Source organism: Musca autumnalis, unplaced genomic scaffold (genome assembly GCF_047663935.1).
Source record: "Musca autumnalis isolate F117 unplaced genomic scaffold, ASM4766393v1 scaffold_2, whole genome shotgun sequence".
Taxonomy (NCBI): domain Eukaryota; kingdom Metazoa; phylum Arthropoda; class Insecta; order Diptera; family Muscidae; genus Musca; species Musca autumnalis.
The window spans coordinates 197,157,788-197,172,145 of record NW_027411755.1 but is presented as its reverse complement, the minus strand read 5'-3'; the positions used below and the strand labels follow the sequence as shown (position 1 = coordinate 197,172,145).

Genomic DNA, 14,358 nt, shown 5'->3' with positions numbered 1-14,358 from the left:
TATCCCTAATTTTTAAAATAAATATCACTCCTCTAGTTGGGAAAAGAAGTTATGGAATTTTCCAGCGTAAATTTGTCAACGATGTGTAGGCTGTAATAAGATAGATTTAGCCTGTAAGAGAAGCACACATGGAATGTTTCAAGATATTTTCTAAATGCCACCATGGCGTATAATTCTCGACAAGACGTATACGCTACGAACGACCCTCAAGATGTCTTATTATCGACAAGTTTTATAGGCTATTATTTGCAGAACCAGCATGGCTATACACGTAACTTTTTACAATAGTTTTGTGCGACCGAAATATCTTATTTCATAGCCTCAGCCTATAACTGTACAAAAAAAACAGAACTGGTGGTCCTAAATGTACTATAATCAAATTCCTTATTTTAAGAATGTGACCAAAGACCTAAAGGAAGTTTCAAGCCAAAATGTCTAGTGGGTTAAAATACACAAACGTGTAGTGGGTTAAAATACGTAGATTAAGCATATCAGAGGAATACACATATTTTTCAAAAGCCAACATGACGACAAGACGTATGCGTTAGGTGTATCAGAATTTTTGCTTAGGTTATAAAGCGTAGATTTCAAATAATACATGTTAAGTAAAAAATGGAGAGTTAAAAAATGAATTTTGGTTAATTTTGTGAAGCACCATCAATGTTATAAGTCCTACAACGTGACCATCAAAAATATTTCAGAAAAGCCAACATGGCGCTTATTTATCCGCAAGACGTGTGTGTGCGCTACGAAAAACCAAGACCATGAAAGCTTCGCACTGACTTTCTTAACAATATTATCGGTTGACCATTAAGTGTGGGTTTCTAATGATATTCTTAGAGACAGCTACAAATCTGGGTTATAAGTGTTTTTCCTTTGGGATAATATCGCTGTAAACATGTCCACAAAGATTACGTTCGGTACAAATTTCCATAAGATCAACCACATATTCTTGAACTACACTTTTGTGAAAATTTTCGAAATTTTGTGTGGAAGGTATTGACGTTGTGGGGCCGACATAATTCACAATAATATTTTTTTTTAATTTACGTTTGGTAGCATCAACAAATTTTTTTAAATTTACGTTTTATAGCCTCAAAAATGTATATTTTTTAAATCCACGCATTGTAGCCCCAAAAATATTTTCTCAAAAATATTTTTAATAAATCCACGCATTGTAGCCCCAAAAATATTTTTTTTTTAAATATTTTCTCAAAAATATTTTTAATAAATCCACTGTGTAGCCTTAAAAATATTTTTTGTGGCCTCAAAAATATATTTTTGTTTTAAATCCACGGTTTGTAGCTTCAAATATATTTTTTTGAAAAATCCAAGTTCTGTAGCCTCAAATATTTTTTCCATGGTTTGTAGACTCAAAAGTATTTTTTGTGACCTCAAAAATAATTCTTTTCTGTGGCCTCAAAAATATATTTTTTAAATCCACGGTTTGTAGCTTCAAAAATATATTTTTTTAAAGATCCGCGTTTTGTAGATTCAATTTTTTTCCAAGTTTTGTAGGCTCGAAAATATCTTTTTTAAAAATCCACGTTTTGTAGTCTAAATATATTTTAAAAATTCACTTTTAGTGGCCTCAAAAATATATTTTTAAAATCCAAGTTTTGTTGCCTCAAAAATATTTTTTAAAATAGCGGTTTGTGGCCTCAAAAAAAATTTTATCCGCGTTTTGTGGTCTCAAAAATATTTTTTCAAAAAACAATTTTAAAAATCGTGTGTTGTAATACATATTTTATAGCCTCAAAAATATTTTTTTAAAAAATCCTCAAATTATTTTTGTAAAAATCCATGTTTTGTAGCCTCAAAAAATATATATATATTTTTAATCCACGTTTTGTAGCCTAAAAAAATTAAAAAATCCTCACAGATATTTTTTTTTAAATCCTCAAAAATATTTTTTTCAAATCCCTGTTTTTGTCTCAATTTTTCGCTAAAATCCTCATTTTTTTACATCAATTTAATTTTTTAAATCTACAAAAATATTTTTTTTAAATCCACTTTTTGTAGCTTCCAATTGTTTTTTTTAATCAACGGTTTGTAGCCTCAAAAATATCTTTTTAAAATCGTAAATACTTTTTAAAAATACTGAAATATATTTTTTTAAAAATCCCATTTTGTAGCCTCAAGAATAATTTTTAAAAATCCGGTATTTTTAAAAATCCTCAAAATATTTTTTGTAAAAATCCAAGTTTTGTAGCCTCAAAAATATGTATTTTTTTTAAATCATCATTTTGTAGGCTTAAAAAAATTCTCAAAAATATTTTTTAAATCCTTGTTTTTTGTCTCAATTTTTTTAAGCCTCTATTTTTCCTTCAAAAATATTTTTTAAAAGCTTTAAAAATATTTAAAAAAAATCTTTAAAAATGTTTTTTTTCTCAAAAATATTTTTTAAATCCTCAAAAATATTTTGTTATATCTTTTAAGCCTCAAAACTATTTTTTAAAAAATACCATTTTGTAGCCTCAAAAATAATTTTTAAAAATCCGGTATTGTAGCTTCAATAATATATTTTAAAAATTCTCCAAATATTTTCTTTAAATACACATTTTGTAGCCACACAAATGCTTTGTAGGCTTAAAAATATTGTTAAAATTCACAAACTATTGTTTTATAGACTCTAAAATATATTAATTTTTTAAAATCCAGGTCTTGTAGCCTTAAAAAATTAAAAAAAAAAATAAATAAGTAATCCTCAAAATATATTTTTTAAATCCTCACAAATATTTTTTTTAATCCTCAAAAATATTTTTAATCCTTGTTTTTTGTCTCAATTTTTTTCTAGAAGCCTCATTTCTTAAATCAACGTTTTGTAGCTTTATTTTTTTGGAAATCATCAAAAATATTTTTTGAAAATCCTCAAAAATAATTTTTAAAACTCCTCAATAATATTTTTAGATTTTTTAGATTTTTTTTTTTTTTTGAAAAATCCTCAGAATATTTTTTTTTAATCAATGCTTTCTTTCAAACTTAATTTTTAAACTCCGGAAAAAAATTTTAATCCACATTTTGTAGTCTCAAAAATATTTTTTTTCAAATCCTAAAAAAATATATTTTTAAAAGTCCTTTGAAATACTTTTTCTTAAAAATCGTCAATAATATGGTTTTGGTTGCCTGAATAGTGTTTTTTTTTTTTTGAAAATGCAGGTTTGCCTCCACTTTTTATGCCTCAAAAATATGTTAAAGAAAGTATCAGTAAGCTGTGCTGAAAGCCACTTGAAAAATTCAAAAAAAAAATAAATAAGTAATCCTCAAAATATATTTTTTTAAATCCTCACAAATATTTTTTTTAATCCTCAAAAACATTTTTAATCCTTGTTTTTTTGTCTCAATTTTTTTTCCAGAAGCCTCATTTCTTAAATCAACGTTTTGTAGCTTTATTTTTTTGGAAATCATCAAAAATATTTTTTGAAAATCCTCAAAAATAATTTTTAAAACTCCTCAATAATATTTTTAGATTTTTTAGATTTTTTTTTTTTTGAAAAATCCTCAGAATGTTCGAGAGGAGAGGAGCTCCTAAACTTCACTTTTTTCGCATTTTGTGTGAGAGGTACCCGATGGAGTGGACCGATATAGCCCATATTCCAACCTGCTACAGACTGGATGAAATAATATGAAGTGCAAAGGTGGCACCAATCAGAAACTCCCTGCGAGAATTACTTGCGGATTTGAAATTTTCGTTGGTGCCGTCAGGGTTTCTTGGAACTTTTAAGCCAATATCTCAGGAAGTATGGACTTGCGCAAGAAAAAAATTGTACCTTCGTAAAGGGGGCCGCAAGGACAACTTACTGAAACAAATTTCAAAAAGACTTTAACCGAATTTTGTGTGGCGGGTACCCGAAGGACTCAACCAATATACTCCATACTCGAACCCGATTTATATCTAGAAGGAATAATACGATGTGCAAAGTTTGGACAAAATCGATTGCTCCCTTCGAGAGTTATCGTTCACACCATTTTACAGACAAATTTTGAACTTTTGTGGGGAAGGTACCCCAAGGAGTGGACCGATATGGATCATCTTCGAACTTAAACTAAGTTTAAGTTTACGATACCCACATTTGTTTCGAATCAGTTGATCCGTTTAAGAGTTATCGTGCGCACCAATCAGACAGACGGACATGGCTAAATCGACTGCGCGAATTTCGTCCAAATATACTTGGGACCTAAACCGTTATATCGATGAGGCACATTTTTGGTCGTATCGAAGTGTAAAAACCCTTTCTAGCCTAAAGGCTGAGGGTATAAAAATCAATTTTGGTATTGGTTCCTAATGACGTATACTTAACAACAACATGTATACGCCTATATTACAACAATAGCTTATTCTAAGGAATCAGGCAAGTTGCTGAAAATCTTGTTACTTGTCGAATAAACAATTATTATCTTTATTGGTTCAAATACACAGACGTTTGACCAGTAAAGACGACTCTGAATTACAGTGTCTTTCGTATTTTATATCAAAACTACCCCATCCTACTGATATGTTCATGGAACTATTTTTAACCATCCAAAGACTTGCGCATGTATATAGGTTTCAGACATTGGTCCTCAAACTCTTACTCATTTATAATTTTTTTGAAATATAGAATTGAAAATTCAATCGTGTATTTTTTAAATAGAAATTTTATTTTTTTAGCTAATCGACCTGAGTTTACAAAGCATGTTTCTCCCCTTATTGTTCGCATTCTAATTCCCATTACCCACAGAGAGGTGTAAACTAATTGATCTAACAAAAGGAGGATAGCACTTGCAAATTTTCCAGTTGATGTCATATTTCAATATTTGTCCGTAACTCATGCTTGTGTTGACATTATAATTTACGTTGGATACGTTCACGTGGGTGTGTCAATTGTTTCTTGTCACCAGGCGTACAAGGTGTCCGCAATTGTTCTAATTGTTTAATCACATGTCACAATGAGGATATTTGTCTTTTTTTTTTAAATAGCACAAAGTTGTATAATATTGTTTACTAAAAAGAAGATATCAACTGTATTGTAAAATAGAATAATTTATATTGTTTTAAAAATAAACGTTCCTAAATATAGATCTGGTAAGATAGTCGCACAAGATGAGGGTGTAATTAATTCATTATGGCTCCATAAAAAAAATTAAAACAGAAAACAACTGCAATAACAATATAGCAATTGTGAAATAATATATCTTGGCTATATTTAGATAATCCCCTTTTTAATAAATTTTCCACATGTCTTTAAACAAAGAAGTGTGGTTTTTATATCCGAGCTTCAATGAAGAAAGTGTGAAAAACAATTAATTTATTTGTGTATTTTTGTCTTATAAACAAATTGATATTGAAGTGTATAATAATTATTATGAATTCTAAGCTATATATTACCCTCGACTCGTAAAGAGCCATAAAGACAACATAAAGACAACGTTTTTAAAGAGCCATAAAGACAACGAAAGTTGATTTAAAAAAAATATGGTTTTGGTTACGTATAATTTACGACAAGACATATACGCTCCCTGATTTTTCAACGACTACTTTAAAGGAAAGTTAACAATGAAGTATCTCAGACACAGATTGAATTTGTTAACAAAAAACTTTCGTGAAGAGGATTCTTCAACATGTGGGCCATAAATAATGAACATAAGCCATGCTTAACGAAAGTGAAATCCAGGCATATATAGTCTCCTACTTTTGCATAACGGAAACTTTTGCGTATTGAAAATATTATTTACTTAATTTTAATATATTAAATAATTTCATAATATATAACCATCACCCGTATTAGCACATAAAATTAATATTTGTCATACGTCACCCAGGAACGTATTAAAATTAAATATACCACCAAATGAATGCATTTTAAAAAATTACCCCATAATTTAAAAATGAATTTTAAAAAGTAATATTGCATTCTCCCAACTTTCAAAATATAATTTCAAAAACTCTCAAACTCTTAAAACGAATTTGAAAAAAACGTCCAAATATCTTCACTCACCTGACATAAAATGCAATAAGATCGATACAATTGGATACAATACTGGACTGTAAGTAATATCTGGACAATCATAACCCAATACATTAACAATACGATCGGCTACCGCTCGACCGGTACGTGTTAAATGATAGGGCAGGCAATGGGTTGCATCAACAAATGCAGGTAACATTATTGGCTTCTCTGATAGTTCTGTGGTACCGAAAACCTAAAAACAAAGTAACAAATAATTTGAATTTATATTTTGGATATATATGTATGTACGGTTTCTTGATCTCTTACCTGATGAACCATTTCCCAATAGAAACCCTCAACCATTTGTGGTTTGGTATTGTGTTGGGCACACAGTGCCGGCCATAATTGTGATCTAATGGGTGAATTGATGGGCCATGAATTTTCACGTAAAATACTTTTAACTTCACGCTTTTTGCCCTGCTCCAAGAGCTGTTTGATTTCGGTAAATGAACGCAAGGCTGGTTCTTTACCTGGAAATAAAAAACAAGAGAAAGATAAATATAATATAAATTCGAAGGAAAATTTATAATCTTTAAACTTAAAACTATTTTATAAGCAATTTTTTTTGAGAATAATTTTGAAGGACATTCAAAAACTCCGATTAAAAAAGTTGTATTATAGGTTATCATGAGTAATAGAGGGAAGAATTATTTGTGGAACAAATCTTTGTTTTTAAAGAATATTTCTCAGAGGTCTTCCTGACGCATAATTGACGACAAGACTTATACTTCCAGGGTTTTTTGTTTAAAACGAGTACTTTTAAGGAAGATTTATTAACATTGCAAAAGGGTTCTTTTCTAATATTTTTTGTGGTCAGATATCAGGTATTTATGTTCTTATCTGAAGATTATATTTTATAGGGACAATCAGACCACTAAATTGGATTTTTCAAGCCAAAATATTATAAAAATATTATAAAGAACCTTTTCGCAATGTTAATAAATCTTTCTTTAAAAGTACTAGTTTTAAACAAAAACCCTGGACGTATACGTCTTGACGTCAATTATACGTCAGGAAGACCCCTGAGAAATTAAACGTGGAAAGAATACTTGGAATTTGAAATAATATTTTTTGAGATACCCTCAAACCTATATTTAAAAAGTGGATATTATAAAGAATACTTTTGGAAGGAACACATGGATTTTATGAAGAATATTTTTGGAAGGAAAACATGGATTTTATAAAGATTATGTTTGTAAGCAAAATATTTTCTAATAACTTATTTTAAAGCAACCAACGCGGATTAAATCTTTTTTTGAGATAGCAAACCATGAATTAAAATAAATATCTTTGAGGGATTTTAAAACCAAATATTTTTAATTAAAAAAAAAAACACTTTAAACACTTTAAAAAATATTTAAATTAACAAAAAATATTTTTGATAACAAAAAAATTGTGAATATTTGTGAATTAAAAAAACTTGAGACCTATTTTTAAGCCATAATTTTTTTTAAATACTAAAAAAAATTTGAATTGAAAATCATTGAAACATATTTTATTATTTGTAAAGTAACAAATTAAAAAAGTATTCTTGAATTAATAAAATATATAAAAAATATTTTCGGATTAACGAAAAAAATAATTAAAAAAATTTAACATTTAAAACCAAATATTTTTGAATTAACAAAAAAAAAACACATTAAAAAAATACTTTTAAACGAAAAATTAAAAAAAAAACACATTTTTGAATTTACAAAAAAAAAAATGAAAAATATTTTGAATTTACAAAAATGTTGAAAAAATATTTTTGAATTGAGTAAAAATTTAAAAATATTTTTGAATAACAAAATTTAAAAATATTTTTGAATTAACAAAAAATAAAGTTTTTCTCCAAACACCAAAGAATTGAATTTAATAAGATTTAAAAAATGTTTTTGAAAAAAAAAAAAAATTTTGAATTAACAAAAAAATTGAAAAAATCATTTTTGTATTAAGAAACGAAAATTAAAAAATATTTTGGAATTAACAAATTGAAAATATAATTTAGAATTAAAAATTTTAAAAATTAGATTAACAAAAAAATTTTTTGATTAAAGATAATTTTAAAATTAACAAAAAATCAAAAAAAATGTTTCAGTTAGCAAAAAATATTTTAGATAACAAAAAAATTGGAAAGAAATATTTTTGAAATAAAAAACTTGAGAAATATTTTTGAAGCCATAATTTTTTTAAATACTGAAAAAATTTCTAAATTGAAGATACTTGAAACATATTTTATTTTATTATTTTTAAAGTAACAAATTAAAAAAAGTATTTTTTAATTAATAATAAATATAAAAAATATTTTCGAATTAACGACAAAAATGAAAATGTATTTTAAATCAATTAAAAAAATTTTAAAATATGTTTCAATTAACATTTAAAACCAAATATTTTTGAATTCACAAAAAACACATTAAAAAAATACTTCTGATCGAAAAATTAAAAAAAAAAACACTTTGATTTTTCAAAAAAAAAAAAAAAAAAAAAAAAGTAACATAATTTTTGTATTAGGAAACAAAAATTAAAAAATATTTTGGAATTAACAAATTGAAAATATATTTTTGAATTAAAAATTTTAAAAATTAGATTAACAAAATATGTTTGTTTACATATAATTTTAAAATTAACAAAAAATCAAAAAAAAAATGTTTGAATTAGCAAAAAATATTTTTGATTGAAAACATATTTTTGTAAAAAAAAAACCAACATTGAAAAATATTGAATTAACATTTTTTTTTTGTGAATTAACAAACAAAAAATTAGAAAAATAATTTTTGTATTAAAAAAATAACAATAACAAATATTTTGGAATTAACAAATTGAAAATATATTTTTGAATTAAAAAATTTTAAAAATCAAATTAACAAAAACATTGTCAAACTATTTTAAAATTAACAAAAAAAAAAAAAAATGAAAAAAAGTTTTGAATTAACAAAACATTTTTTTGATAACAAACAAATTGGAAAGAAAAATTTTTGAATTAAAAAAGATTGAAAATATTTTTGAAAAAATATTTTTTTAAATATAGAAACAATTTTTTGAATAAAAAATAACACTGTGAACCGAAATTTTGGGGGGTGGAAAATTCCTTCTGGGGATGAAAGCTCTTGGTAAGTATATACAGAACCCAGAAGGACAGATCCGCCGTGAGTCGAACTTCCGCGGTATGGCTTGATGAAGTTTTTGCTAGAGACCCTGTAAGCCATCAGGAATTATCGTTATATCTTTGTTCACTGTCAATTTAGCTTATTTTTGAGATTACATGTCTTCAGTCAAATCGAATGAGGATTATTTTCGTAGAGCACTTCGACCTTCTAACTCCCTTCCTTCAATGTCCTTTTCGTCCTTTATTTTAAGAGCTGCTATAAAAGCACCACAAGATGACGTTTTTCAGCTTCGAAATGTTCTGCAAAAATGTCGCTCAGAAAATTTAAGGTACGGCTCTCATTGACAACAAATCGATTTTGTCGCGTTTTCATGGTCGGTTTGTGAATTTACCCTGTTTTTGTTCAGAAAAATACTATATTTTGTTTTTGTATATTCGTTACAGAACATATAAAAACACAAAACACAGTTTTTTCTGAGCAAACAAGGCTAAGTGTCAAAAATGACTATGAAAACGAGGCAAAATCGATTAGTTGTCAATGAGAGCCGTACCTAAAATTTGCTGAGCGACATTTTTGCAGAACATTTCGAAGCTGAAAAACGTCATCTTGTGGTACTTTTATAGCGGCTCTTAAAATAAAGGACGAAAAGGACATTGAAGGAAGCGAGATAGAAGGTCAAAATGCCCTACGAAAATAATCCTCATATGATTTGGCTGAAGAAGTGTGATCTCAAAAATAAGCTTAAGCAACAGCGGACAAAGATATAACGCTAATACCTGAGGGCTTAAAGGGTCTCCAGCAAAATATTCATCACGCCATATCTCAAAAGTTCGACTCACGGCGGATCTGTCCTTTTGGGTTCTGTATATACTCACCAAGAGCTTTCATCCCCAAAAGGAATTTTCCACCCCCCAGACTTTGAGCTCCATTTTGTTGCACAGTGTAATTGAAACATATTTGTGATTTACCAAAAAATTGAAAAACCTTTTTGAGTTAACAATAATATTTTTGATTTAACAAACAAATTGATGAAATGTTTTTCACTGTACAAAAAATATATATAATATTATTATATTATATAATATAATTAAGAAATTTAAAAAATGTTTTTGAATTTTGAATTAAGAAAAAATGAAAAAGTATTTTTTGAATTAACCAACAAATTTTAAAAATATTTTTTAATTAACAAAAAAGTGAAAATTTATTTTTTTTAACTATCACAAAATTTAAAAATGCAAATATTTTTGAATTTACAAAAATACTGTATTAGCGAAAACAATGAAAAAGTATTTTTGAATTAACAAAAAAAAATTTAAAATATTTTTCAATTACCAAAAATTTAAAAATTATTTTTTAACTAACACAAAATTGAAAAAATATGTTTGAATAATTAAAAAAATATAAATTATTTTTAAAGTAAGAAACAAATTAAAAAACATTTTTTGAAGTAACAAAAAACATTTAAAAAATATTTTTGAACTAAGAAAAAAATGAAAAAGTATTTTTGAATTAACCAAAAAATTTTAAAAATATTTTTCAATTAACAAAAAAGTGAAAAATTATTTTTTTAACTAACACAAAATTTAAAAGAAAACAACAAAAATACTAAAAAAATGTTTTTGAATTAACAAAAAATACAAAAAACATGTTTTTAAAAAATATATATATTTATGAATTAAAAACCTTTTTTGAAATATTTTTTTGTTTTTTTGAGTTAACAGAGACAATTGAAAAATACTTTTCAATTACCACAAATTTGTACAAAAAAAATAAATTAAATTTATTTTTTTAGGCAAAAGAAACAACAATTATTTTTTAACTAGCACAAAATTTAAAAAAAAATATGTTTGAATAAATAAAAAAATTATAAATTATTTTTAAACTACCAAACAAATTAAAAATGTATTTTTGAATTACCAAAAACAAATTTAAAAAATATTTTTAATTTAAGAAAAAATGAAAAAGTATTTTTGAATTAACCAAACATTTTTTAAAATATTTTTCAATTTACAAAAAATGAAAAATTATTTTTTTAACTAACACAAAATTTATAAAAAAAATATTTTTGAATTTACAAAAATACTGAAAAAATGTTTTTGAATCAAGAAAAAATATTGAAAAATGTTTTTGAGTTAACAAAAAATACTAAAACATGTTTTTTAATTAAAAAAAATAATAATATATTTATGAATTACAAATCTTTTTTTTTTTTTTTTTGAATAACAGAAACAAATGAAAAATACTTTTCAAATACCAAAAAATTTTACAAAACAATTAAATTTAATTCTTTAATTAAATTGGAATCGAAAAAATATGTTTCAATTACCAAAAAATTAAAAAAAAATATTGTTTCAATTAATAAAAAAATTATGAAAAAATATTTTTGAATTAACAAAAAAAAAATTTGAAAAAATATTTGTGAACTAATAAAAAATTCTGAAAAAATATTTTTAAAATACCAAAAAAACTGAAAAAAATTTCGAATAGCGTCAAACTTCGATTGTTTAAAATATTTTTGAGGTAGCATAACGTGGATTTGCTTGCAAAAAATCTTCGATCGTCAAGCTCAACTCCAAAATATGTTGATAACAAAAAAATTGGAAAGAAATATTTTTGAATTAAAAAATATTGAAAAAATATTGTTGAAACCTTCTTCTTCTTCTTTATTTGCCTATTCGATTTTCGAATGTTGGCGACCAAAATGCAAATATAAGTATAATATTACAATAGTTTGAATTATTAAATATTGTTTATAATATCGGCAAAAGTCTCTCTGTTTCTAGCTTCGCTTAGCAGGTTTATGACGTCACGTATGCCGGTCCATTCTTGGATGTTGTTGATCCACAGAAGTTGTTTCCTCCCTCTTGTCGGCCTTCCTTCAAAGTTTACACGGATAATACTTTGCAGCAGTTTGTATTTTTGATTTCTCATAACGTGTCCCAAGTATGATGTTTTTCGTCTCTTTATGTTATTCAACAGCTCTTTTTCTCTGTGTAATCTTCTGAGAACTTCATTATTTGATATGAAGTGTGTCCACGATATTTTTAGGATGCGTCGATATGTCCACATCTCAAAGGCTTCGAGTTTTTTCATATCTACGGATTTTAAGGTCCATGTTTCCACGCCATATAATAGGACAGACCATACATATGTTTTAATATATCTTATTTTAGTTTTTAAGTTTACATTATGGCTTGTAAAGACTTTTTTATATTTAAAAAATGTGTCTCTAGCCATTTCAATCCTGCAGGCTATTTCTTTAGAAATGTCCCATTCGTTGTTGATTATAACTCCCAGATATTTAAAGCTTTGGACTCTTTCCACATTTATTTCATTAATTTTTAATGGGGCCTCATTAGTATATGTATGGCGTTTACTGATGACCATGTATTTCGTTTTGTTGATATTAATTTTAAGACCGTATTTTTCGCTGCAAGTGGTCAGCCTGTTGACGAGTTCTTGAAGTCCTGACATATTATCAGCTATAAGAGTGGTGTCATCGGCATACCTTATGTTGTTAATGAATGTTCCATTTACATATATTCCTTTCCGGATATCATTTATTGATTCTTTGAATATTCGTTCAGCGTATATATTGAAAAGTAGAGGGGACAGGACACAACCTTGTCTAACACCTCTAGAAATATTAATATTTTCAGTCAGTTCACCATTGACGTTGACTTGCGCTGTTTGGTGCCAGTACAAACTTTTTATGCATTCAAGCTCCTTGCCTTCTACTCCAATGGACAATAAAATCTCTATCATTTTGTCATGTTGGACCGTGTTAAATGCTTTTTCATAATCAATAAAGCATATGAACACGTCCTTCTGCGAATTTCGGCATTTTTGAACTAACGCTTGTAAGGCGAATAAAGCTTCGCGGGTTCCCATCCCATCTTTAAAACCAAACTGGGTGGTCCCCATTGCATTTTCACATTTCCGGTAAATTCTGGAGTGAATAATCTTTAGAAATATTTTGAGTGCGTGGCTCATTAGACTAATTAATCGATAGTCATTACAAAATTTTGGACGAGTTTTCTTAGGAATGGTTATAAAAATGGATGTGAGCCAATCTTTGGGATATTTACTAGTTTCGTAAACATAATTAAAAAGTTTCGTCAGAAGGTTAATGTTTTCACCATCAATTAACTTCAACAATTCGGAAGGAATCTCGTCTGGTCCACATGCTTTTTTATCTTTTAGCGCCTTTACTGCTGTTTCAACCTCCGATCTTGTGATAGATGTCCCAGATAATTGTTGATCTACCGGCCTTTCGTAGATGGACCGATTTTCGTCAGTAAAAAGGATTTTTATATACTTGCTCCATATGTTTTTCTTGTCTATAGTATCCAAAACAGGTTCATTATGTTCATTGTATAGTACTTTAGGTATTCCTCTGTTGTATATTCCAGCAGCTTCCTTAATTTTTTTATGAAGATTGAAGTCGTCATGTAATTGTTGCAATCTCTCTATTTCTCTGCATTGATCATTAAGATATTCATTTTTGGCATGGCGTATATTAATCTGTATTTCTCTATTTATTTCGTAGTACAGTTCGTAATTCGTATTCTTATATTTTCGCCGTTCTTCCATTAAGTCCAGTATTTGTTTTGTCATCCAATCTTTTCTTTGTGGCTTTTCTGTATAGGACAGATTATTGTCAGCAATAGTTTTAATGGCGCATTTTATGGATTCCCAAATATTTTCTACATTTTCATTGTTGACTGAGGTTAGTTCGTGGCTTAAAAGTTGTTTCACATTGGCTCGAACTGTTTGATCCTGTAGTTTCTGTATATCAATCTTTTTCTTTTGTTTGGTCCGCTTAGCATATGCAGAAATTTTAATTCGTAATTTAGACATTAATAGGTTATGATCCGATGGCACGTCCGCCCCCGGGTATGTCGACGTCTTTTTTATGCTTGAGCTAAAGCGCTTGTTTATAAGAATATAATCGATCTGATTTCTAATAACATTGTCATTTCTGTCAAGTGGCGATTTCCATGTATAAAGACGTCTTGCAGGCAAGCTAAACAAGGTGTTAGTTATTATCATTTTGTATTCTTGGCAGAATTGCACAAGTCTGTCACCTCTTTCGTTTCTTGATCCTAAACCGTATTGACCCGTAATTCCAGGAACCATGTGTTTTCCCACTTTCGCATTAAAATCACCTTGGATAATGGTAATTTCGTGAGATTTTGTTAATCTTAGTAAGTCGTTGATTTCTTTATAAAAGTTTTCTATTTCATCTTTGCTTTTGTCAGCAGTGGGAGCATATACTT

General features: G+C 27.1%; 1 protein-coding gene across 19 annotated transcripts in view; it reads right to left on the bottom strand.

Annotated features, from left to right (window-relative positions):
• Positions 1–14,358, bottom strand: part of sky (GTPase-activating protein skywalker) — a 239,306-nt gene that overhangs the window by 43,455 nt on the left and 181,493 nt on the right. For all 19 annotated transcript variants that reach the window (XM_073970492.1, XM_073970483.1, XM_073970478.1 and 16 more), the window contains 2 exons: positions 6,258–6,460; positions 5,979–6,183 (listed from right to left, as the gene is read on the bottom strand). In XM_073970492.1, the coding sequence (XP_073826593.1) occupies positions 5,979–6,183; positions 6,258–6,460 (408 nt within the window). The remainder of the gene's footprint in view (positions 1–5,978; positions 6,184–6,257; positions 6,461–14,358) is intronic.